Source organism: Copidosoma floridanum, unplaced genomic scaffold (genome assembly GCF_036245765.1).
Source record: "Copidosoma floridanum isolate Cflo_tuat_1 unplaced genomic scaffold, Cflo_Japanese_pri ptg000014l, whole genome shotgun sequence".
In the NCBI taxonomy this organism is placed as follows: Eukaryota; Metazoa; Arthropoda; class Insecta; order Hymenoptera; family Encyrtidae; genus Copidosoma; species Copidosoma floridanum.
In genome coordinates this window covers 9,321,601-9,347,797 of record NW_028321891.1, presented here as the reverse complement: position 1 = coordinate 9,347,797, position 26,197 = coordinate 9,321,601, and the positions used below count along the sequence as shown (strand labels likewise).

The 26,197-nt window shown below is 46.7% G+C and overlaps 1 protein-coding gene across 1 annotated transcript in view; it reads left to right on the top strand.

Moving 5' to 3' along the window:
* The window catches only part of LOC106635902 (discoidin domain-containing receptor tyrosine kinase B), a 155,339-nt gene that overhangs the window by 99,017 nt on the left and 30,125 nt on the right, over positions 1-26,197 (top strand). Inside the window, exon 2 of the mRNA XM_014348099.2 lies at positions 18,628-18,803. Within this exon, the coding sequence (XP_014203585.1) occupies positions 18,647-18,803 (157 nt within the window). The 5' untranslated portion in view covers positions 18,628-18,646. The remainder of the gene's footprint in view (positions 1-18,627; positions 18,804-26,197) is intronic.

Sequence of the window (26,197 nt, the reverse complement as noted above, 5' to 3'; positions counted from 1 at the left end):
AAAGAGAGAGAGATTCGGATGATGTATGAAAACAAGCCCATAAAACATGATTTCACTTGAAGTCGTGCGCCGTGTCGAAACACACCGTAAACGCCAGAGATAAAGTCGTCGGAGAATCTGAGGCTGTATTAATTTAACAAAAAGCCGAGGACGCCCGATCAGCGCGTATCGTAAAGCAAACACTAAAGATGAGAATTATCACGCGTATAAAACTCCGTGGGCTGTCCGTAAAAAGCAAAATCACCGCGAGGGAGATTATAAAACTCTAGATGTGCCGTGACCAACTCAAAAGTAATTCACATGGGTGGAACAAAAAAAAAAAAAAAAAAAAACTTGAGAGTTTTGATGGCTCTCGAATGAGCGTCTGGGACACTTGGGGGTGTGTATTATCCTTGCTCCGTAATGCTTTTTATTCAGCCAAACGTTCCAGGGATGTATATTTTTGGTTAATAAATTTCGCGTCTCTTTTTTTGCCCTGTGTATACTGTAAATTTCTCGAAGCACTGCCGGGGAATATAAATAGAGGATTTTCGCGGGAATAGGATTATTAAAGACGATACGTCGCAATCAAGCCCTTCGATGTTTTTGAGGGATCGGATCGTCCTTTCGGCTCGGGTGGTTTAAAAAAATCATATTTCACGTTTATAGCGCGCAATGAAAATATTTATACCGTTTGGTTGATGTGCCCAATAAAGCTTTAATCACGCAAATGGCTAACCCTCCGCGTTAAATCTGTTTTTTTATGGGCCTTCGGAAAATTTGAAAGCTCCACCGGCTCCGCGTTGCTACCAATACTGTTATTAATTTTTGCTTGTATAGGCTTTTGTTCCAAAAATTTAGTAAATTAATATTCCAAAAGGGAAACGTATCGCTATTAATATTACATGATGATAAAAAAACTTTCATACTAGAAGGATAAAAGCACACAAACTCCATTGCTTCGGAAGTACACGCAGCAATGTCAAGCGAAAAATTGAAAGAAAAACTTAATCCTTTGACAAGTAGAAAAAAAAAGAAAAAAAAAAGAGCAAAAGCTAGAGGGAGCACCGAGTCGGAGAGAGTGCACTGACTCCTGGGACTGTAAACAGTTTTCTTTAGGCACTTGAAGCTCTTTAAAAAATTCCTAAATATTTACTCTCGACAGAAGGAAGGAGAGGCAAAGTCGGAGGAGAGTCCCCCAGACGTCGTCGCTCTTTTCAGGCGTGCACCATAGCGACTTCTCGTCGTCTTCCTTCACCTCTCCGCGACCTCTTTTATTGCTAACGTGTGCGTGTGTTCTGCAGTACGAGCACTTGCACGTGTGTATCCATGTCGCTTGGTATGATTCCTTCGACGCACCGCCTTTTTTTTACACTGCAACCTCTTGATCCGGTTTACTTTTTTTTTTTACCCTCGTGAAAAAACAAGGGTGTCCATGCGCGCCCGTTTACCCGGGAAAAGCTGTAAAAATTTCAGTTAACCCGGAGGGAACAAAATAACACGTAAAAGTTACGAGAGGCCCCGTAAAAAGTGAGCGAAACAACAACAAACATATATTTCCACTGCACGGCTCCCCTACTTTGTACTGTTTTAAATAACATTTCCTCGCCCAAACTCGCCTAGCGCGTGCACGTATATGTTTCGTCACACCCCCCCCCCCGGCAGCCGAAATATTTTAATACACGCACGGCAATTTAATTCCAGACGTTCCACGACCGTCCCTCCGGCCACTGGCATTTAAAGCCCCACCCCCCAGGCTGTCTGTGTTTGTCTTTTCCCTCCTCTCTCTCTCTCTCTCTCTTTCTCTTTGCGTGTGTATATCCTTCTTCGCCCGACATGTGCGCGCTTGACGAAAAGCCGGGGGACTTTCGTGCAAGCACAATACGAGCGCACGTCCTGTTGTGCATACAGTGTGTATATAACGCGGGTGGAAGGCGGGAAAAAAGGGGTCGCCGAGCCCTTTTTTTTTGCGTCACGAGGTGTCTTTGTGTCGCGGCGGTGGAGCTTTGAAATTCCAAGGCGATTGAATTTTCAAGCGGTGCCTGGCATCCTTTTTTTTTTTTTTTTTTTTTTTTTCAAGGAATACCAAGTACACAGCAAAAGTGCCAAATTGCTCTTGGTTTTGATTGTGAAATTTTGTGTTTATTGCTTCCTGTTTGTACAATGTCACTCGTTATGTTTTTCCCGGTATATCTCGGATCACGCCAGAGTATCCATTTCGTCATCGTGTATTATCACTGGGAAAAAACTAACTCCGCGTCTCCTATACTCTGGGAGATAAGGTTTCTCGATGGCCCCTTATCGGAGATGTTGGCTGAGCTTCAACCCATAAACATTCTCGTGGGCTATCGAAATCTTTCTAAGAATCGCTTCGTTGGAAACTCTTTTTTTTGTATGTTTTAAAAGAAACAATTTCCAAATACCACAGTTTCAAGAGCAGCCAATCGAAGCAATGTGTGCCTCAGAAAACAAAAGAGTCGACCACATCAAACTTTTCCGTACCACCTGGTCGCGAAAACGGCAAAATCTCCCATCACAGCTGCATCGTGGGCGTGATAGCCGGCTCCATTGACTTCTACCCCCCCCCCAATATGTTCTCTCGTGCGCGTATGTGAAGCAGATTTTCCAGTCCATATCCGCAGCGCTGGTTTATCTTCTTCCGATTAATACTCGACGGCCGGGCATAATTAATCTGGAAAGGGAGTCCCGACCACCGGGGCCGGAAATGTCGAAAAGCCGTTCGGCGGATTGTCATCCCCGCGATATTGTACTCTCGTTTTTCTCGTTTGGCTCTTGCGAGTGCAAACAACTGGTTTTCCTCGCGTTGTCGTATATACCAATTATTCCATCTTTTGCCCTACGCGCGCGTGTCCTTTACGCGAGAGGAGGGCGAGCGTTTTATTTACGACTCGGTTTCTTTATTACTTTTTGTTTCGTACGGGCATTGATTATTTATTAGCGGCGGCGTTTTCAAGCGGAGGGGGAGGACCCGAGAAGCGCGTAAGCCGATAAGTATCCTGGAAGGAGGGGGGGCTCCCTTGGGGTCGAGTTGTGGAAAGTGCAAACAATGATCGACCTTTTCGGTCGTTTTTCCCTTCTCTTTGGTGCGGGAAGGCTTTTTTCGGGCTTGCGTGTGTCGAGTCGGAGGATTATTTTTTTCCCTACCTTGCGAAGGGTCTTGGGTGCTTTTCTCCCTCCCTTTTGAAGTACTTAACGTGAAATCGTGAGACTTTTTCCTTGGGGCTGTGTATTTTTCGGCTACCTGTACTTACTTCGATAAATGGCCTTATGAATATGGACTCCTTTGGCGTAATTCTCGAGAAGAGGTTTTAGACTCCTCACAACTGAGGATACAGTTTAGGCTCTCATACTCATGATTTCGCACGTCTTTGCTGTTTTGCGTCAATCATCGATCTCCGCTTGTTTACGCTTTTATAAAAAGCCGGAGTAAACCATTAGATGTTTACTTGATTGAGCTTAAACTGATGTTTAGAGTGAGTAAATTATACACAAAAAGGTCTTGCCAAAGTTTTCTACAAATGGGTGTCACAATGGCCCTCCTTCTCAGTACAGTTATATACCCCTTATCCATAACGTTTTGAGTATCGTTGAAAACAAAATGTAAAAAAAGTCGAATGGCAAAAAATTCCGGACACCATTAGCATCGTCAGAGCCACCGATGGCAAAAGAAAAAAAAAGAGCCGCTTTCGCATAATACACCCTCGAGGGCTCGCAGCATTGGTAGCGCGAAAATCCACCTCTCAGCGAAAAAAAACTTTGCACGTGTACGTAGATCTATACTGACTTTGGGTATAAATATACAAACCGGCGTGTGTCTCTGCTCGCATTTTTCTTCACCCGAGAGTGAAACGATATTCCGATCGGCACACGCGTGCGTACACCGTATACCTACCGCTCTTTCCTACGCACCCACGCCCACCCGCTCGTTACACTTACGCCACTGCTCGTCTCCGCGGCCTCCTTTTCCCTCCTCTTCTAACCCTCATGTATATCTTTTTTTTCCTACCATCGCCGCGTACGTATATATGTATATATATATACGGCAAATAGGAAGAAAGAGAGGAAAAGAGGGAGAGGGAGAGATGATGTTCCGGCTTACTTTTTGGCTCGTTTCACACACAGCGTTGTGTCCGGGACGCCCGTTGCAAAAGCATTCCCTTGTTCGAACTTCCCGCACCACTACCTCCACACCAGGGCAGAAGAAGAAGGAGATAGGCGTCGTATAGCAGGCCGCACTTTTCGTGCCTGAAAGGTCTGCGACGGGAAAGTTTCCGCGCTTTCGCGCTACATACACCTCTATATGTATACCCTGTGTAACCTCTCCCCCGTGTATACATCTACACCACCTACATGGGTGTACACATACGTGTATATATACATATATGTAAGAGCGGACAGAGTTTTCTCCTGCCCCGCCCTCTTTTTCTCTATTTTACTTTGTCCTCCTACTTTGCCTTGCCTTTTTTTTCACCACTGGGTGTCCCCCAGTTCCCTTCCAGCGTGCACCTTTGAGCTCTCTTTTTCACCCGAGAGGTAGCAACGAGCGATGATACGCGCATAATCTCGGCGAGTGGACCATTTTCCGTGCCGAGGGGCGGAGCAGTAGTTCTCCATTGTTGCTCTTTCTCGTCTACACCTAGCGAGGGGGAAAAACCACCCCAAAACTCCAATGGCACATCTCCTCCGGAGTTTCTTGAATTACGGGGTACTATACATTTTATCCTTTTTTTTTCTTCACTTTCAGTTCTTGGTGTGAGTGACGGAGATTCTGTATAATGCTCAGAGCAGTGAGACAGCAAATTTCATCGGGCAGCTCGTCATTAGAATACAAAAACAAAGCCCTCACGGTCGCTCCCACGGTTTTTTACCTCCAAACACCCGAGGAAGGAGTATCTGTGTATATACAGCTCTGTTTCTTTTTTTTTTTTTTTTTGCCCCGAAGGTTGTACCCACCATTCGCCAGCTGTGAAACGAAAGAAATACACGCCACAGCGAGTGCAACTATACATGTATACGTTACGAAAGAGGGAAAGAGGTGGCGAGCAAAATATTGATAAACGATTTAAAGGAGGAAAAAAAAAAGGAAAGAAGGAAAGAAATAAAGCCCGCTTAAAGGGATGCCGGTGGCGCCGGCCGAGCGACTTTGCCGATCGATTTCTCCTTCCGGCCCCCTGGACTTGATGCTTCTTTTGCGCTGATTTTCTTTCTTTCTTCCCTTCCTTCCTTCCGCCCCCCTCCCCTCCTTCACTTCCGATACAACTTTTTTAAAGTTGAAAGTACCTCGTGAAAGCTTCTGGGAAACTTGCGATTCAAATTATGTGTACACATGCACGACGCCGATTTCACTCCCGATCTCTCTAAATATCGAATCTAAATCATTGACATTTCGAGCAATAAGACACGAAATTCCCATCCTTCCGCTTCCTTGGATGAAAAAAAGCCTCGTTCCTCATCATCCAACTCGTCCGATCCGTGCTCGGCTCTACCACCTGGCGTCGTGCATACACCCCTTTTCTGTTACTGCCGAGGAAGAAAAAGAGAGGGACCTCCGATCATCGTCACCACCGTCTCGAGTAATAAATAGCTACCTCGCCCCCCTCACGGAACGAAGAAAGGGCCGCGCTACTCGTCGATATAATTAATCGTTGCCCGCGGCGGTAACAGCCGTTTTTCGGCTATCTGCTTTGTCATCGGCTGGCTTTCAAATACATACACGATCCCTCGTTGGCGCGCTTACGCCCGTTTCCAAAGTTTATATACATTAACACCCCAGACGGAGAGAGAGAGAGAGGGACTATCGAGGATTTTGCGAGTGCAAAAGAACCAGTGTTTTCGCGGCTCTCGGGTTACCCGAGGAGAAAATTATATCGGCGAGGTTTCAGCCATGGGAACCTCCAGCCAAAGGCGAGAAGGGGAGGAGGGGGTAAGATTGATGGCGATGAATCGCAGGTTTCTTTTTTTTTTTTTAATCTCAAGCCCGAGAGAGGGTATATCGTTTCCCGTAATTTAAAGCGCAAATATATTTAAAGCTCGCGGTACGAGGTAGTCATTGCCCTCCTCTCTCTCTCGCTCTTTTCCGAATAACGATGATTCCTCTCGCGCAGGTAAACGACGGCTTAATTAATGCACTCTGCTCCGTGGAGGACTGGAAATGATCGAAACTCAACGAGCTCGTCATCGCTGGGCTGCGCGAAAGTTTTAATTGCCGATCTTTACGCTGGAAATACATGCGTACGTAATAATGTAAGCATGACAATATTTTTAGCAGCCCCATTTATATTTTTTTCATTTTGCGTGGCAGAGTTCTGGTTATTTTAGTCGTGGAAATCCTAAGCGATTCCAAGTAACGTAATTCTCCATTCTTCGCGTTGTCCTCTATTTTCCTGTTTTTTATACCCCACATGTCACTCACAGTCTAATCTACCCTTTGTTTAAATATTAACGCGGCTTTACTCTGGTTTCAGCGAAAAGATGTCCCTTGTTTAATTATAAAAACGAGCATGACAGAGGGACGCGTGTACCAAAAAATCGTTAGCCGGGGCGAGCAGAATCCAATAACCCTTGCCAATGAACGGGAGAGGGTAACCGAGCCCGACCGGCCGTGTCCGTCTGTTACTATACTCGCTCAAGTTGAAGCGAAAACGCCCGCTGATAGCCCCTCGTGAAACACGACTCAGCCGGTGGCTTTCGTAACAGCCTCCTGCCCTGCTTCACCTCTCGCCGACACGACCCATTCGGCGAACAACTCGAAGGAGATAAAACCAAAATAAAAAGAAAAAAAAAGAAAAAAAAAAAAACCAAAAACAACAGCAAAGGGCCACGGAAGGAGAAAGAAGAAGAAAAAATCAAGAGGGAAGGGGTAGCTGTTGTTGGTAGAAACAAGAGGAGAGCTAGCCCCCCGAGAGGCCACAGTCGGTCACGAGTCGTCGGACGAGTCGCGCGCATTATCTGGATCCACGCGGGAGTAGCTGCTGGTACACATATATATATATAGTCCGAGGAATAAGGGAGTAAGAAAGGAAGAGGAAAAGCCCGAGACGCCGTGATCTAATCAGAGCGGCCCGACGATAATGGGCCCCCGCAAGCCCGGCTCCTCGTAAAACCATAAGCCGGAACGACGAGTCTGATTTTTCCGCTGCCCTATACGAGTATCGTGGTCGCCTTGTATCATATATATACACACGCCGTACAGTCTCCGAGTGTTTTTTGTTGCTCCACTGTCCGTAAGGTGCTTTCTTTTTTGCACCGTGGGTAGGTATAAATACCTACTCTGCGGCAGTGCTCGCTTTTGGACTTGTTTTCCTGGCTCTCGACCTCTCCGCACTCACACAACAGCTGTATCGGCAAAGGGTTCTCTTTGCAAGGCCCGATTTTTGTTTCTTACCCTGTGTAACAAAAGGGAACCCTCTCTAGCTACCAGTAATCCATCTTTTGCCCTACGCGAGTGTACTCCATCGATTTTCGTCAATGGCCTTTTGGACCCACTTTTGCATACACCCGGATGGAAGAGACACGAGTTCTGTCTCTCTATCCCCACTGTCTTCCGCATCGATCCCGATGCTCTCGGTTCCGCTCGCTCTCTTTCGTTGCATAACGACTCGACCCAACCTCCCCTCCTCTTCTTCTTCTTCTCTTTAATTCCACCGGTGGTAGTTGCAGTATAGTCGGGAATTCACGCTTCCTGTAGACGCAGGGGTCACGTTCCATTGTTCCTCTGCTCTTATCGGCGCCCCATTGCCCGGTATCAGATTACAAATCGTAAGGGCCAACTGCACCGGCCCCGGCATTGTTTCACCCTGTATCGAAAATACTCTGCCAATGAGTGCCGAGGAACGGGAATTTTTAGCTTGCATTGAACCATCGGATGGATGATCGATCCATTTGGAGACGGCATACACGTATAATAACAATTCACAAGCGCAAACGCTTATAGAGAGACGGCGATAAACGAGCACACGTGGTAAATTGAGTTATCATCATTAATACACAGCGTCGAGAAAAAAAAAAGGGTATGGACAGACGGATGGATTCTTCATCGAGTGCAAGGGAGGCGGGGGGAGAGAGTTGGTGGAGCTTTCCAAATGAGACAGACAGGCAGACGGACGAGCAACATGGGCTTATAGAAGCGGCATTCAATGACGCTAATTAACTCGAGATTCGATCTTCCGCTCGTCCAAGCGAACGGGATTGGGAAGCGTTACAATATTCGACTGGACTTTTGATTAATATGCTCCGGTGGAGTATATGTATACCCCGGAGCTTCCCCGCTGCGATCTTTCGCTGCATTAAATTGTACGAGCAGGTCGTCATCGATGCGTCTTCCTCTCTCTTAGCTTGCCCCCTTTTTTTATTCCTCGTGGCACCTGTTTCATTTATCGATGACTCCATACAACTCTTAGTTGCCAACTTGTGATGTTCTCATCGAAACCGTAGTTTAAAGTTTGCATGTATCTGCATTTTGTCAGTCCTCGCATGTGGCAAACACATGACTGGAGCCTTCATCTTTGGGCAAATCATTTGCTCCGGGATGACCCTTAAACCACGATTGAATTTTAGTGCTGCAAAAACAATCGCCAAGTGATCATACACGACAGTTTATAGCCTTATTGTCCATTCGAAACCAAAACTTGAAGGAAGAGTGTCAGGATCCGAATAATTACGTGTTTCATCCCATGATTGCTTATGGCTCATTAGCGAGACTTACCCCGTAGCCATCACTTTAGTTTTGAAGGAGTAGCAAAGACAAACGAAGGTAAGGAAACGACTGATACAGGAACCGATGATGATGGGAAATGAAGAGTCTAGAGTGAGAAATATACTAGAGAAAGGCCTCGATTAACAAGTAGTAGAGAGGAGTCTGTTCACAAGAATAGTGAAACTCGCTGATGTCCTTATCCACGGCTAAGGGGTTTTAGAAAACCACCCTTAGAACATATCAAGTCTGTGTGCCTTTGGAACTCTGAATCACTGGGTCCAGGATTTTTTTCTTAGCTCATTCAGACGATATCGTACAGGGTTGATGGAGCTTCTCACCACGTGAATGTTTTTCTAAGAAGATACTTGAAAATTTAAAAAATTCAAAGCCCTCGAATAACGCAAAGATACCAAAAAAATTTCTCGTGGCCATAGATGTAACTGTATTTACTGCAAAACTTGACAAAAACTTTTTATCTACGGTATGTTATATTGCATACTCGCAAAACACGGCGCTGCACGTTTCCAAAAAAGGATTGCACGAAGCGTCGAGAAAAAGTTTGTTTTTTCTTTTCTTTGACGCTTAATTTCCATGGGTCTCGATCAAGCTTCAAAAGGTAACGGCACCAGCAGTATCATCACGTACAAGCCTCGGCCGACCGGACTTTGCCTTTCCCGCGTACTCCTCCTCGCGCAGAGGAGATGAATTTCGAAAGAGCAATGAAGAGGAAAGGGAGAAGCAGGAGAATGGCCAGCAGCAGCTAAGGAACGCTCCGAAATTGAGAGAACGCGCCGACTCTCTCCTTCTCTTTGCTGATTGAAAAGGAAGAGAGATATAGGGAGCCGGAGAGCAAGAGCGAGGATCCTCGCCGTAATTTCTACCTTCCACCCGTCTCCGCTTCTCTTGGGCCCTCTCGAGACGACTTTCCCACTCTCCGAGCCTCGAGGATACATCCTCGCGAGCTATGGAAATCCAAGGAGCTGCGCAAAGGGAGAAGAAATATAGAAACCCGCCACCACCCCCCTCGACCACGACTGACTTACTCTCTCTCTCTCTACTTCTTTTCCTTCTCCTCATTCTAGCCCTTGTGCTTAAAATCCTCCTTCTCTCGCGGCTCTTAACTTTTTATTTATTTTCTTGCCGAGCCCGGCCCCACCCTTACACTTTCATGGGGATTTCTGTTTAATATTTCGTTGGATGAACTTTTTCACTCGAAGCGGAAAAACAAACCAATTGCAGTAGCTGGAAAATCACAGTGGATGACCTGATCCGTCCTTGTGATGTTTAATTTCTCACCCAATTGTTTTCAATCGCCAAGAGCAAACGAGATAAAAAGAAAAAGCATGATAATCAATGACCGAAAATTCCAAGCCCTCGTGTATAACAACGCGCAATCACCATCAGAACAACCCGTCCGTCCGTCCATTACTGCCCGAATTAACTTTTTAACTGTCCATCCGTCAGTCTCGCGCGTGTCTCTCGGCCTTTACTTCGCTTGCACTTGCGCGCACACACTCGAATCCCTCTTTCTCCCTTACGTCGGGCTTCTCTCTCTCTCTCTCTGTTTGTTCCCCACTGGTGTACACGTATATATCCCACAAGTCCCCCTCGAGCAAACTGCATAATTCATGGCTTGGGTGTATAATATACATATACATATACTATACACGGCTCCTCTCTCTCTCTACTCCTGCCCTCGCCCTCTTTATACCCTCCTTTCCAAAGTGCCTTCTCCTTCGCCCTCCTCGGCTTCGCGTCTTACGTGTGCATCTGTCTGTCCTCCTTTGGCTTCTCCCTCCCATCCCTCCGTGTCTCTGCAGCTCGGCCATCTCGGCACTACTGGCTGTCCAGGCTAGTTTTCCTCCTCCTCCTCTAATTCTCCCTCGATTCGCCTTTAATATCAAACCCATTTGTTTCTTCTTCTTAGCTTCTTCTTCTTAAGCTTGCGAGTCCATAATTTCAGGAGCACCCGATCCTCTCGGGGACCAAGCAAATCACTGCTCGATTTATTTACTCTAATTAATCGATGCCGCGATGGTCTCGTTGCATTTATTGAGCGTAAGGATACTCGTGGAGTCAATTTGATAAAATATATATGTGTATATATCTCATACAGTACTATAGCGCAAAAAAACTATCGTGTAAGACACATCCAAAGGAAAGTCCACTTTGAACATTATATGTACGTGTACACGGTAATTATGATTTTCCCTCGCGCGCATTACCCGATAGAGTGCACGCGATAGGACTTTTCCTCGTTGCGTTGAAACCGGCTGTAATACAACGCCAAACGTAACTCAAATCGGTTTATTATTATTAAAGCTAGCACTTATTACTAAGCCGAGGTATAATATGTAGGCGTGACTTTTTAGCGATCGCCCGGTGCCAGTTCACTTGTGTATGCGCTTCGATGCTAATGGTACGATAACTCGATGTTTTTCTTGCTTCGGTCAAACTCTCCGTTTCTCCCGGCGAAATCTCGTTAGCGCGTTATCTCTCGGTATTAATTTTTACGCACCGAGCTGGCTGGCATTCTCGGATACTTTTTCTTGCTCTCTTTATACCAAATTTCAATTACGATCTTTTTTTATATACCCTACGTGCCTTGTACATACTGCAGGCGCAAAGTTAATATAGCGACACGGCTCATTTGCTTCTAATGCACTCGTAAAGCCATCCGATTCATTATCGGCAACTAAATATCCAAGAGCTTGCAGTTCATAAAGTGAAATTACTTTTGTTTCTCTCTCTCTCTCTCTCTCCCTATCTCCGTCAAACAACAATTTATCAGACTTTCTCGAAGCTTTATCGCCAAATCATTAATTTTACTATGCGTAAGAATGTGATTTATCGCGATATTCAAGTGTTGCAAATTGCCCCCCGATGGATTAAAGTAGCTCTCCTAAGTGCAATGTAACACACATGTGTGTACTTTAGCTCCGAGAATCGAGTGGATCAATCAAACCCGAGTTAATGTCTCAAAATTGCCACCATGAAAACCCGATCGTATTAACGCTTCCTGACGTATATTTTCACAGATAGCCTCCGGCCAGTATTACCCCTACTCCATCCCTCGGCACATCCATCACGGCAATCGAACCAAAAAAACCCAACCAAGTAGCATTTGCTTACGCAATTCGTCGCCTATCCGTAATAATCACACCATTCCACCTCTTATTGATTATCGTCATCTATCACCACTCAGCTCTCCGGTTTCCCGTAATTATGCAAAGACACTATTTCTCGAAAAAAAAAAACCCCTTGGACTCGACAACTCACTCTCCAGAGCTCATTCCACCCACATATGTACACCTGAAACTCGTACACATTGCACGCAAACATATACGCATTTGGGATCCATCGCGAGCGTCGCGTGCATATTGTACGCCAGCAGCCCCCGAGAGCGCTAGCGAATAAAGTTGGCCCCCTTTCTCTACCCGTATATGTATATACTCAGGACACGCAGGGTGTGTATACATTACCGCACGGGGCGAGAATGTAGGCGAATATTTCGGTATGAGTTATGGGGCGGTGGTGACCGGGGGATCGTTAAAACGAGCGTTGTCATGCAGCCACGTGCGGTTTTGAATCTCCCCCGAGCGTATACGTGTGGATGTACTCTTCTTGGTGGTACACAACATGTGGAGGACGGGGGCTCGTCGTGTTGGATCGGGGGTACGTGTACGCAGTGTCGTGTAATTCGCCGCGAGCCAACAACGACGACAATCATGTTGTTGTCAAGGTTGCCCGAGAGGAGGATGGTCCGTGAGCCTCGGTGTATGGTTCTCGTGGTGGGACGTACGGTTTCACGCAAGCGATTTGAGGTACGGAGAAAAAAAATGTTTTGACTCACGGGGTATTTTGGGGGTGAAATTAGCCGGGGCACGCGTACACGTTTTAGGAAATTGTTTGGTCCGATGTTGCAAGTATTCACGAATTTTCGGGTACTTTGGAATTCCCGTGGTTTAGCAAAGGGGATTTTGTTCAGAGTTAACCGACATTTAATTCGGGATGATTTTATTAAAATTTGAGCCATCCGTGTTCATCTTCTCAACAATGGCAAATGTTTTGCAAGGCAAATAAATCTTCGTAACGGGTGTAAAAAATTTGGTATATCCGAAAAAGTCATCTGAGATACATGAAACGACATTGCCGCATAACGTATACAAAGGACACGCGCGAGCGAGGTGAAACAGAGGGACAAAGACACTTTTAATCCCTTCAAGCGGATTAAATGTCCTCGCAGCCAGAACAAAACCTCCCTTGGCTCCTCCAACGTATTATCTCGTATAAATTATAAACACGTACATGCCCACCCCCACACCTAGATGTATACATATACGCAGAAATGTGGACACACGCGGGCGTAATATAATTCTATTTCAAATATTAACGTTGAAGAGGAGCAGAGAGATGGAGTGCTCGGGTGGGATCGTTCCTTTGAAACTTCATATCCCGAAATTGCAGTGGTGGCTCCAGGACGCGCAAAATGCAAAATAACCCGTTTAAATTTCCAAAATAAATTACCAGAGGGACAGGACGGGGGGGACTTCCGAGAAATTCATCCTCTTCGTATGTATAATCCGCGACGAGCGGCTCTTTGACAACGACCACCGCGTATATATATATATACGTATACGCCGCGTTACCAAAGCGCATCCATTCGTCCTTCCCTTTGCTTAGAAAGCAAATGTAATTTATAACCGAGTTCGTGGATATCACTCGTATCCATCTCTCTTTTGCCCACTAAAAATTTTCCTCGACGCAAAGATAAAGTTGAGCGCACATCCAGCAGCAATGCGACCGTGTCCAAACGGCTATTGGATAACCTCGGAATTCTTCAAGAAACTCTGACGATTGGACCATTATTAAGACGATTCAATCTATTTAAAACTCCTAATCACGATTATTTTCATTGCCGAGTTGTCCATAAATAAAGTTTGACCACAGTTGTCCACATCCACGGAGTGCTCGTTGGAATGGACCAGTTGGGCGGAGAAGGGATTCCCAAGCGAAAATAACTAGCTCGGCTTTAATTTGCACACCGAAGAAACCGAGCGCCCAACGTACAGCCAGCTCGACGTGTCTGTCTCTCTCTTTCTGGGGAGAGCCAAGAGATAAGCATCGCAACTCCAGCGGGGATGGCAGGGATGATAGTCGGGCCTGGTAATTAGCCGCTTGCGCTACTCCAACGGCCTGCCCTTTTTCTCGTGGGAGACCAAAGATGCATCATCCTGCTCGAGGAACTTTTTTACACGTAGAAATTCGCACGGGTCGTCTTGATTGTAACGAATGCGGAGTCTCACCGGCATCCACGGTCGTGGGAGTGGGAATTTCATACAGTGACATGCACGCGCGTGTGAAATGATGAGCACTACGTACAACCCAGAGACATTGGCCTGTGACGCGCTACCGAGTTGAGAAAACTCAGGTTCGCGAATATTCAGATGGGGCCGAGGGGCTGCGCACTCTTAAAGTCTTTAAAAAAACTTTGTAAGTCATTCTAAATCTTTCAAAGATCTCGGAAGTCTCCAAAAGACTTCGGAGTGCGCAGCCCCTCGGATGGGGCATTGGTTAGATGTATATCCTTTTTGTATTCGTGTATACCGGGGGCAGAGGTTCGGATAAGATCGGTAGGTATGAGCAAATCAGTCCTCTAACTGTTATTGGAGGCCTTCGCCCCAAGGAGTCATGCGTTTTTTCTTCGCTCGCTTCTCGGTTATCTTTGCTGATTTTCGATATGCGCGTTAGGCATTTGAGTTACTCGACGATGGAATTGATTCATTTTTACGGGATTTTCTTACTTTCTTTAGTCTCCATTTTGCGATCAAAAGCATTTGAAAACATGACTGAAAACTAGCTGGCTAACTTTAGATCTGGTCGCCTGGTCAACTTCTAGATAAATTACGAGTGATAGCAATAAAAACAAAGTGAGTTTTGTCGAAAGACGCAAGTTTGACGTGAATTAAAAAAAAAAAGGGGGGTGAACAAGTTGAGAACGTAATACCCCGAAAGTCGGGCATCTGCCCCGCGCTTAAGCTGTCCCATACATCGTCATCAGCAGCTCGAGTGTTAAACGCAAACTCGCCGCCAATCTCGCGAATCGCCGGGTAAATACCCATCACCGGGAGATAGGGAAGCGTCTCAATTAATCGATAAAGCCTCATCGTGGAGGAGAGGAAAAAAAAAAAAAGATCCAGCGACAACAGCGATCGTAAACTCGCTGTTCTCGCCCACTCGCAAAAAAATCTACCTTTACGATCGCCACCCGAGAGAGAGTGTGAGGGGAGGCATCAAACGTGAATTTACGACGCACACCGCCTGTGCTGCACTTCTCTCGTGTCGTCCTCGATAATTGCCGAGGTATTTATTCTCGCCAGCGATTACTAATGTTCTCGCCTCTGGGACGTTTATTAACGAGCCTCCGCTCCCTGCTCCTCCGCCTGTGGCGAAAAGTTAATCGGCCTGGCTGCGACGACGCTGTCGCCGTAACAGCTCAAAAAAGAAAAAAAAAAAAAAAAGAAATTTCCAAAGTTTGCGTCGTTTTTTCACGAGTGTAGGACACACGTCTCGCTTTTACACCTCGTTAGCCGAGCATTTGCCTCCCGTCCTTCGATTTCATCTTCTTGCCTCGCGAGGCCGACGCTTATCGCGCTAAGCTAGAAATATGAGCGAGGCCCGTGGAGCCCCCCGATGGATTTAATCGAGCGTCCGTGCCGCGAGTAGGAAAATGCGCGTGCAAAGTCGAGATATATCCAGCGAATCGATTTCACTAGGAGAAAAAACCGCGCTACTGTCGGCAAACCGCAGAGCTCGGCAGACAGGCAGTTAATTAAATTACCACCACTGGCTCCGAAGGTATCGGTGGTAATCGGGAATTTCAAGGGGAAAAAGTCACTGGGCTCTGATGCATCATTTATATGGCTCGGTATATACATGGAAAAATCAGACTTTCTCTTACGGTTACCGAGTGCTCGGGAGTTGAGAAAAAGAAAAAATATTAACCTGCGCCAGCTCCGACGTTGTAATCGAGCGTACGGTGAACCTCTAGTGCTGGAAAAAAACATCGGCTCATCCCTAAGCTCTGCTCAAAAAGTCCAAAACTACGTTTATCCCTGGGTCCCTCTACAATCCAATTTTCCAAGAAGGAAAACAAACTCTTTCTCGAAGAACAAACGAACTTTCCGTCTTCCTCCGAAAATAAGAGGGGCCAAAGGGCACTCGGGCCTCGTCTCGCGACACCGAGCGTATCTTCCTCCAAGGCCTGGGACGCGAATTTTCGTCATCGCGCTAACGAGCCGGAAACTCGACAGCGGCACGGTACGCCAACCGCGTAAGCAGGGACCGATTTCCACTGCTTCCGAAAATAGGAAAATCCTCACCCAAGAGTTGATGCGAGGAAAAAGAGAAAAAACCACACGCGTTACTCCAATTAAAACTCCATCAGTCGTTGTCGCTTGGCTTCTCTCAAACTGCGAATAAAAGGACCCCCGATTCTCACACTCTGTTTCCTGACTCTCTCTCTCTCTCTGTACATATTATGTATGTGTGTCCAGGTGAAAGACACAGAGCGCTCCCATTAATTACTTACGCGCGAGTCCGATAAAGCCCTCGCGTGCGCCGATCGGCGCGTACACGAGACACTATATGCTACCGGCGCGTGTCGCGTTGTAAATCGTGAACACCTGCTGCCGCTGTCTCGCACTTTCTTGCACGAGCGAGTGCAATCTCTATCCGTACACTGAAAAAAAAAAGTTGGCTACTATACGCCGGGATAAAAAGTAAAACGAGAAGCTTCCCCGGAGTAACGGCCCTGTTTGCCTCTTCGTTTTCCCCTTATCTCTCTCTCTCTCTCTCTCGCGAGGGATGCATGTAAGAGTGTCCCTCTCTTGCGTGTCTGGGGGAAAGTAGCAGCAGTACGTGTCGCAGCTTTAGCTCTCTCTTTCTCTGTCTCCTGGGTATTCGGAGAAGTATAAGCGTGGCGTTGCTGCGGAGCTCGTGCCATGCACTTGGGGAATTGCCTTACACTTGCGCCAGTGACGACAGGTTGCTCGGAAATGCTGCGACGCGTCACTTTGGTCTCGTTTCTCTATTTTGCCCGATAAGCGCCTTTGAAGCTGGGAAATTATGCATCTGCGAACACTCTTTCGCGAACGCACACATGGCAATAGAGGTGAGCGCGACTTTTATCGCGGAAGTAGATTAGGGTCGAGTTTGGTCAGACGCGAAATTGCTGTTTTGACGTCTGATGAGTCTCTTGAAAATGTATACATCATCTATACTGACTCGGCACTTTTTGCAATGTAAATGCTATTATTTCAAGCAAGGAATACGGAATAATTAGAGGCGTGGGAGCCGTGGGTATATATTAACCCTCGAGCCAAGACAGTTCCCACCGCTGCACACTGGAACACCGTGTACGAGCTATATACCTTCCGCACGGCACGTCGCAAATGTCTTTCGGTTGAAAGTGCGAGGGGACTGGATTCCCGGTAATTAGTTAAGAGTGTACCGTAGCAGCTCGAGGATCTCCTTTTCCTTTTTCTCGTACCCTGCATATCACCCTGTTTTTAATTAAAAAAAAACCTGCTCCTTGATTGATTCCACGGTATGAAAAGGAAAATCCATCCTTTTTCTCGAAGCAATCGGGACGAGTGAGAGGAGCCAACCCTCTCGAGCTATTAGCTGAGTATTCCTCTTTCCGTGCGGTCGCATATTCCGTGCGAATATATCCTGTGCGCGCAGAGAGCCGGCAAAAGTATACAAGAAGAAAAGGGAGGGCGCGTGTGTATATATATACACACAAAGTCGATGCACGACCCGCATTGTATACACACCGAGGGAGCTACTGCCGTCCGGCCGATCTTAATCTCGATAATGACGCGTAATGGCTGCCTCGGCTGTGAATGTGGCCCTTTGTCCGTCGCGGTGGAAGGGTTACCCGTGGGGGCTCCCCCTCGCGCGATCGCAGGAATGAAGGAAAAAAACAGCGAGAAGTACACGGAACGCATACATCAGTCCCTCGCGTGAGTATCCTGGCAACGCTTTACTTTTTGCGGGGAGGAAACGCGAAAATGGAAACTCGGAGAAACGCGCAAAATCTTAGATTCCACTCTGTTTTCCTCCCACGCGAGATGTCCTTCTTCTTTTTGACCGTGGCTTATGTGCACGTGCACGGAGTTGGAAAATTTTTATCGAAAGAAGGTAAAAGGGGGTAGGGGGTATAGTTGTTTGAAAGTTTTTCCGAGTACAACATTTGGGTGGGTGTGGAATGGCCATAGTGCTGGATAAACTGGTCGAGGTTTGCGATGCTGGAAAAATATGGGTGTACATAAATCGAAGGGAATAACGTATTTTTTTTTTGTCTCTTTTTGAAAAAGGGGCAAAGTTTGCTTTAACGGGGTCAGTTGTTTTACTCGACGAAAGTGGTCCGTCGTATTTTTCAAGATAAAATCTTTAAGGCTTTTGGACGAAACGGGCGGTCCGTCCTCGTATAGGTAGTTTGGAACAAAAAAACATCCATGATCGAGAATTTTTTCCGAACTAGGGCAAAGAGAGTACGGAAACTCGTCCAATTACAAATTAGTTTTACCCCGTGGCACGGCAAAAATCTTTTCCCTCTAGATCCATCATTTAACAGCACAGTAAAAAAAAAAAAAAAAAAAAAAAGCTCCTCGCCATCATCATCATCCGTTGGTGATCCATTTTCATTCCTCTTCGTAATAGAAATGTATGTGTGTATGTATAAAAAAAAAACCAATTCCAAACCACAAAGAGCGCGATATACATTCTGAGCTCCACATCCATTAATCTAATTTAATTCCACGAGTGCACCGCAAAAACTCGTATACACCCTCACACCTAAAAATAGTACCATACAAAGAGGAAAAAAAAAACTCATTCCTATCTCTCTTTTTCTTTGTGTTTTTCAGGGGCGGTTATGAGAGTCCGATGATTGCCGGCTACCGTACGAAGAAGACGAGCATCACCATGGATCGCGCGCTACCGTCTGCCACTGCAATCCCGAGCGCGAGGAATTGCCTCGTTCTTCTCTCGCTCCTGTGCTCACTTCTGTTGCACCGCGTCGCTGCCAGCGTCATAGACATGTGTAAGTACCATCTAAAGCACGACAGGCGCGAAGGACGCCAGACTAGCGATACTTGTGTGCTTTGTTTTTTTTACCTCCATTCTGATTATATACCCCCAGGATCTCGTTGTTCCTTTATTTTTGTACCCACACGCACACGTCTTCTATATACATGAAAACAAGTAGTAAGTAATGGGTAGTCGAGCAGCTCGCAACGATGGCTCGTTTACCTGTCATAACCGACACCCAATTACAGCCGTAGCATCAGCGCGAAATATAATAAGAGGGCTAGGGCAAAGCGAAATTGGTACACGTATACGCCGTGTGTACAAGTAGACGCGTGGGCTGTGTGACTCATGCTTTCGTGCGCGTCCAAGCGGCCCCTGTGTGTTTTTTTCGAGGATACAAACGAGGGCCACAGGGTGTTGTTTCTCGTCCATTCCGTACGAGCCAATTTTTTCCCCCCTCTTCAATCGTATCAAGGATGCCTCTTTCAAGCTTCCCACAATTCAATAACTCCAACAAGCCAGTAAATACAATATTAAGTTAACAAAGTTTCCTGCACACGAGTTGTTGCAGTAGAGACACAACTAAAGTTTATCATAAGACGCTAGAAGCTTGTTGGATTGGACATATTGTACATTAAGATTCAAATCCACCCTTAGTGTATTATGCCAATGGGGCGTGAAAGCTCGCGCTCGCGTACGTGTGTACGTCCATCTACAGAGACCCACATTGTCTTCGATCCTCGAACCACATCAGACGCTTTTGGTATGGAAAAAAAAGTGGATCGGCACGCAAACATCGTATCTCCGCAGCTCTCACGCAACTGACCTTCTTGGAAGCGAACCAGCAGCGGTATGGATAGACGCCCCGAGCGACTGCATACAACGGCGTCACGGGTGATTTGGAGCTCAAACGGTCTCTTGGCGCACTATATACACCCGAGGAGGGCATACGTGGGCGTCAGTCCTGTACCAACCACTTATTGCCGGATGCTGCGTAGGCACGCGAGCTTGCGGCTATACACGTGCGTTTTAGCCCCACTGGGGGCGTGATTTTATTTTCGTTGGTTGCTACGAGTGTTATGACATAGTGTGTACCGGTTGCCGCCAAATGAAGCTCGTTACGCCGTCGCTTAGCAAGTGTTTAGACTCGGACGTATCGGTTATTATACACAGAGGAGAGAGGTCCCTGTAATTTGCGGGATGCGACTCTGCCCCTCAGGAGAGTCTCCCATGGAGGCAGCTCCAAGGACCTCACCGCTCTATTATTCTAATCGCGCCCCAACAGCAGCCAGTCGAGAGAAAAAAAAAATGAAAACCACCAAGATGCCGGAATAACCTGCCGATACACACGATATGCACGATAGCCCGAGTCATGTGATCCTCGAGGGCCAATATAATGCGCTGTACCGAGAAAGAGAGGGGGGGGGAGGGAAAAAAAGCAGCCCCGTGCTGTTATCGATAGCGCGAAAGCTCCCCCGATGTAAATTTTCCCGCTCGCACCGGCGAGGGTGGCGACTTCCCTCGGTTTAATTGCCGCGAGTCACGCCAGGCCAAACACCCATAAACTTTTGCTCCTCTTGCACGTACACCGAGCGCCAGTAGGATAATCGGAGCTTCTTTCGCCGTGAAAAACAGCCCCCTCTCTTTCCTCGTAGACCCTCGGTCGGGCGAGTCGTTTCGCGCGCCCTTGCTCCTCGAGACGCGGCGTTAAAACTGCGCGTTAGCATCCTTCCGGCCCATTGATCCCCCGAGGGAGCTCAGGTAAACAGGCGCAGGACCGAAAAAGTAGTGCGCGCCCTTGTTTCCCGTGGCAGCTTGGCGGCTTGTGTGTCTACAGTATCTGTCATACGTATATAGGATGGAAAGAGTTTGGAAGATGAGAGGAGGGGCGGATAATCGGGGATAATGACGTGGTTTTTCAAGGGTATCTATCTGGACGAAATGGAGCGTGGTATTTTTGCTTATTTTTCGCCACTTGCACTCTCGAGGGTGTCCCAATGTTTGCACCAGCTCTTTGGATCGTAAACCCATCAATTATCGTTCATTATCTCTGAATTTGAGGAAAAAAAAAACATGCACAAGCGCCTCTGGTGTGCGAACGCATTGTGTACAAGGGGGGCCTCGCCGGTGATCTATAAATCTTCCGGAGCGGCGTTCCTCCTCGTTTCCCAGCATATTTTACGACGTCGTGCGTTACGCGTTTTTTTCTTCCTTTTTTTCTCTCTCTTCCGTCGAACGTATCTGTAAGAGAAACGACTCCAGGGGTATTACAAAATGCTACGCGCACCGCGGTTTTGGCGAGGGATCACCGTGACGTGGCTCCTTTGATTGTTTCGCGTTTGTTTTACAATCAGTCGTGGGAGCGTCTAATGAATGCTGTTGCCTTAAATGTTGAAAACAGCCTAAACAGTGAGTCATCGCGGTTAATTGAACATTTAGAGCAGCGAGTTTCGCACGTCAAAATTGAGAGCTTAAGAAACAAAAGAGCCGCGTGTAGCTCATCGCGGGCGCCCACATCAAATGGGTCGGCCGCCAACTTCCCGAGGACTAACGCCACAAAGGAGTTTTATTTATTCTCATACAGCGTTTGCGTGCCTGAATTGTTACTTTGGAGACAGTTTTTTTTCTTCTTTAGCTCGATGAATTAATTTTGCTGCGGCGCTCGGTGACGTTTTGCGTTTGAAATACAGACACCCTCGGAGCCGGGCTTTGTTCATGAAAAATGGTAATGCCGTGCCTGATGCACTCGAGACTAGTTGACCCAAATAAAACATCGTCCTGTGCAGCGTTTTTCAATAAGCTTCCGTAAAATAATCGAACTCCGTGTCCTCCTCGATCGGATTATGGAAAGGTCGACGTTTCACTCCCCTTTCTATTTATAGCTACAAAAAAAAGGGTTTCAATTCTCATGGCCATTAGGAGCGCAAAGTAAGTGTATCGATATTCAAACATCTCTTCTCATGCACTATACAGAGCAGCGAAACGTGGCGCGGCCTCTAAATCATCCGAGTGTATACTTCCAATGCAGAAAGGGAGAGGGTTCCCCGTTTTCTCCCGATCGGCGTCTCTAACGAGAGCACACGTATACCTGTCCACGAACGGGAGCCTCTGCGGTCGCGTTTCGAAATCCGCGTTTTAAGCACGGAGCTATTCTCTCGTCGCCTGCAGCGCGCTATTGCGGAACACTACAGAATCTCGTCTCGCTCTCGGCTGCCACACGTATATATAGCTCGGCAGCGTTGCCCAACGAGATAATCGGCCCCGTATATATTTTCCATGCGCCGCCACTCTCTAACTTGCAAGTGCACGTTTGAATATAGGCTACAGTCAGTAGCTGCTTTTATTTTGCGTTTTTAGTACTTGAGGGGAGTGATGGCACTATTTTTTTTCATATCTCAGTGGCCGATAATAATAATGATAAGACGGATCCGTGTTAATGACTTTTGCTCTTTGACAAGACTGGATTGATGAGCTTCGCTCCAGGGCCGTTTTTGGTGCAAGGCAGGGTGGCTTCTGGATTTATTTTAATGTTGTCGCTATTTCAAAGAAAAGTCACATCGACCATTTGAGATCGGCGTTAAATCCTCGGGAACCTTCCGATCGTATATATCTTACCACGGGGTGAGGGACGCAAGTTAAGGGCGCTGGTTTAGGCTGGAAAAGTTTCAATCCCCCGCGATCGAGCACGTAACTTTTTTACCCCCCTTCCCAAAGCGGAATTGCATGCAAATACCTTGCGATGGGGCACGATGGGATTGATGAACGTGCGTTGAGTGATTTAAGTGACCACCGATCTCTGTACAGTATCGATACCGAGGTGCAAAGTGTCCACCAACCCTTTGAAAAAATACTTCACTGCTCTTTACACGAGATACGCAAGCAAAGAGTCCAATCACAGCAATCATGAGCCTAATGTGTACACTTGCGTACGGCTGCGTAACGGAGAAACCTCCGATAGAAAGTACAAGTGTATTTATTCGTGCATGGCTGATAAGATTTCGGGGCCAGAGCCGCTTAAAAAGTCCCGGAGGAAAAGTCGTACTAGTAAGTATCACCAGGAAAAAAATCTCGGCTCCGACCACGTTTTGATTTAACGCCTAATTGTTCGTAAAATACGTGCTGTATAAATATATAGTCCCGGAGTGTGGTTGTTGTTCGAGATTAGATTGATGGGTGGGATATTCTCTCGACATTCAAACTCCAGGCCGGACAGTTTTTTCCGCGCCATCCATTTGTCACAATCAGAGTTGAAGAGGGGAAATCTCTCGATGAACGAGAGTTGCACGCCTTGTGTACCTAATGGATCTCTTACACGAGGACATGATGCGCCTTGGCGCCCGACGTGATCGTCACCGTCAAGTGTATCCATTGCTTAACGAGCTCTCTTTTGATGATCCCTCGAATGAACTCTCGGTTATTGGTCTTCTTCTTTTTTTTTCTTTCATTTTAAACATCGTTATTTTACATTTGCGCCAAATAGCTGTTTTAAGAGACCTGCAAAAGCAGAGTAACGATGCGATCAATCAGAGTGGGCGAGCCTTCGAAAAACGCCACTTTCGGTAATTACCAGAGCAGTCGAGCTACTACTACTATACACTGCATATACATGCACCTACCCCATTCGCGTTTCGGGACGCGGCCCTGCATAAATAGCCCCGTTAATGTTGCTGACGATACATAAACATGTTGTACGTTTGGCCGAATTGCCCCCTCCCCCCTCTCACTCTCTTGTTGGACAGGATGCGGACCGCTTGGCACTCGTGTGAAATGGACGCGCGTGTATTTGTAGCTGACAGAAAGAGAAAAGTGCTGGCAAGCGTGTGTATTTCAAACGTGGATGGAAAAGGGGAGGCTATTCGTGCCCCGAATATAATCCGGTACTTGTGTTGTGAACACTGCAACTGCGATTTCGGGACCCGTAAATGAGCACGCATGTACATTGTACGCGTTTCGCGAAGTAAGAGGGGAATCGCGCATTTTTGCTACTAGCAGTTCAAGTGCTTTTTTAGATGCCATAGAGCTTCGAAGCTTTTGCTTATTCGTATGTCAAAAAACTCCTGGCGAGTATGGAGAAATTAAAAATATCATTTGACGTACTTTAGAAGAAAAAAAATAAAGGACAGTGTCTGTTTCCAGTCGGATGATTCGCCCCTGTGGCTATAAACAACTTTCACGAGCAACGCGTGATGTAATTTATACATATATATATATATATCCGTGCAGGGAGTTGAGCTTTTCTGTACGCGCCAGCAAGTGCGAAACAGCCCCGGCGCGCTGGAATAATGCAATGGTGTTGTTATATGTGTACTCTTTACTCCCCCCTTTTACCTCTCTCTCTCTCTCTCTCGCGAAAAGTAAACAGAAACGTGTCGAAAGAGAAATACTCGCTGGAACGGGGGATGGGAGCTTCCGGTCGCCCCGGGAGCTTCCATTAGAATTAATTAGGCCGCGATTATACGCCAAGCGGATCCAAGCTGGGTCGATCCCTCGCACACCCCCTGTTTTTATTCCAGGGGATTCGATTCGGGGGAGGATATTTTGAAGGGTTTTCCGCTTCAAGTTGATCAAGTGTTATTCACGCCCCGGGGTGACGATTACTCGCAATGGGGTAAACGACAATTCGAACGAGTAAATCTGGTGTGGTTGTTTGAGGAAAAATGAAATGGTTTGTTTTTTCAGCGGCGATACTCGGTGATTCACCGCGTGAAAATAATGGAGCTTCGAAACGGAGTGGCTGACGATAAACCAGCCCGCGATTATACTCCATCGCCGCGCTGCTTATGAAAATAGTGACTCAATAAATAACGTCACACAATTCACGACTCTCGCATCAACGGGTAAAGAAAAATCTGCGGGGAGACAAACGAGATCCTTGTTTACGAGGCGCGATACACCGGGCAAAAGGGGGGGGGGGAAGTCAGCGCGCACAATGTGTACGTCATCTCCGGGTCGTGGTCTCAAACGAAAGCACATTGTCGTCCGGTGGGACCTTGTAAATTTCGGGGCTCGACTTTTTGCTGGTGCCAAGGAATGCATACTTTCGTTCTTCGATTCCTTTGATCTCGAGCGAGTGAACCTATGATACGCGTGCATTGTGAGGGTAACCATTTTTATTTTCTAATACAGTTGAAATTAATATTCATAAGACTAGCTTCGACTCATTATTTTGAAAAGATGTAAGATCCCTATACACGTGCGTCACTCACCGAGGCGTATTAATTTGATTGAAAACAGGGGAAAAAAAGGTCGACGCTAAAAATAACACCCGAGTCCGCGAAAGAAAAAAAAAAAATTCGCTTCGTAAAACCCCGATCCCTCTGTCTTGACGTACATGTACACGGGAGCACGAGAAAAAAGGGCCGCAGTCACGCGACGCGGCTGCATCACGCTATACCCGAAAATAATTAGGAATCGTCAAGTTTCCCGCAACGCCGAAATTTCCGTCAGCCATACTCTCGCTGATTCATATCCCCCCTCGCGCTCGACCTCGAAACTGACGCGTATAACGTGTAATTTTCGTTTAATATGCGTCGGGTATAAAAATAATAACACACTACTCTCGTGTTACCTTGTTTATCAGTGAGACACGCTGCAAATAGAGTAAAGGCCACCTTCAACTCGCCGAAGATTTATCATTCGCGTTGTACGTGACGAAAAATGCTCTTGTATACCCCACACACCAAAGCGTGTAATTGCAATCGCCCAATGAGCCGCCGCTATGCTCTGCAACTCCAGTAGCAAATGTTATCAACACATTGTCAAACTTAACCATACGCGTACACGCGCTACTTTTTCAAAATAAAAAGTAATTATAACATGCGTATATTATACACTGCACGGAAGGGCGTGCATACTTTGTTATGCAAAACACCTACATATACAGCTCTCCGCGTCCCTCAAGATATCGCGTATCGGTTAAATAAATTAAACTTCCTTTTTTCATTTTAAACCCTGGAAAATCAATGATTCCAGCCGGCCCTGATAACGAATTGCCCGACGTTAAGCCAAACACGCAACATTGATCGACTCGACTGGAAGAAAAAAAAGGGGGGTATCAAGTGCGAAGCCATTCGTCTCTCGTGCACGTCCGTACACATACGTGTACGTGCAAACAGCGGCAAACAAGACAACAGGTCCGAAACAACCTGTTAATCGTCGCGCAATGTCGTTATGTTAATACCCGGGGCGAACGAAACGATAATTCTGGGGGTGGGGCACGGACGGGCGCGGCTCTTTAATGGGGGCTGGCCGCGTAATTGGAAAACGAGGTTCGCTCGCACCACGTACGTACATACACAAACTTGGCTGATGGGAGGAGAGGGTTGGAGGCACATTCACACACGCGTGGAAGATGATAGCGAGCCAAAATACCGTACCTACATGTATAATATACCCGCGTACACATAT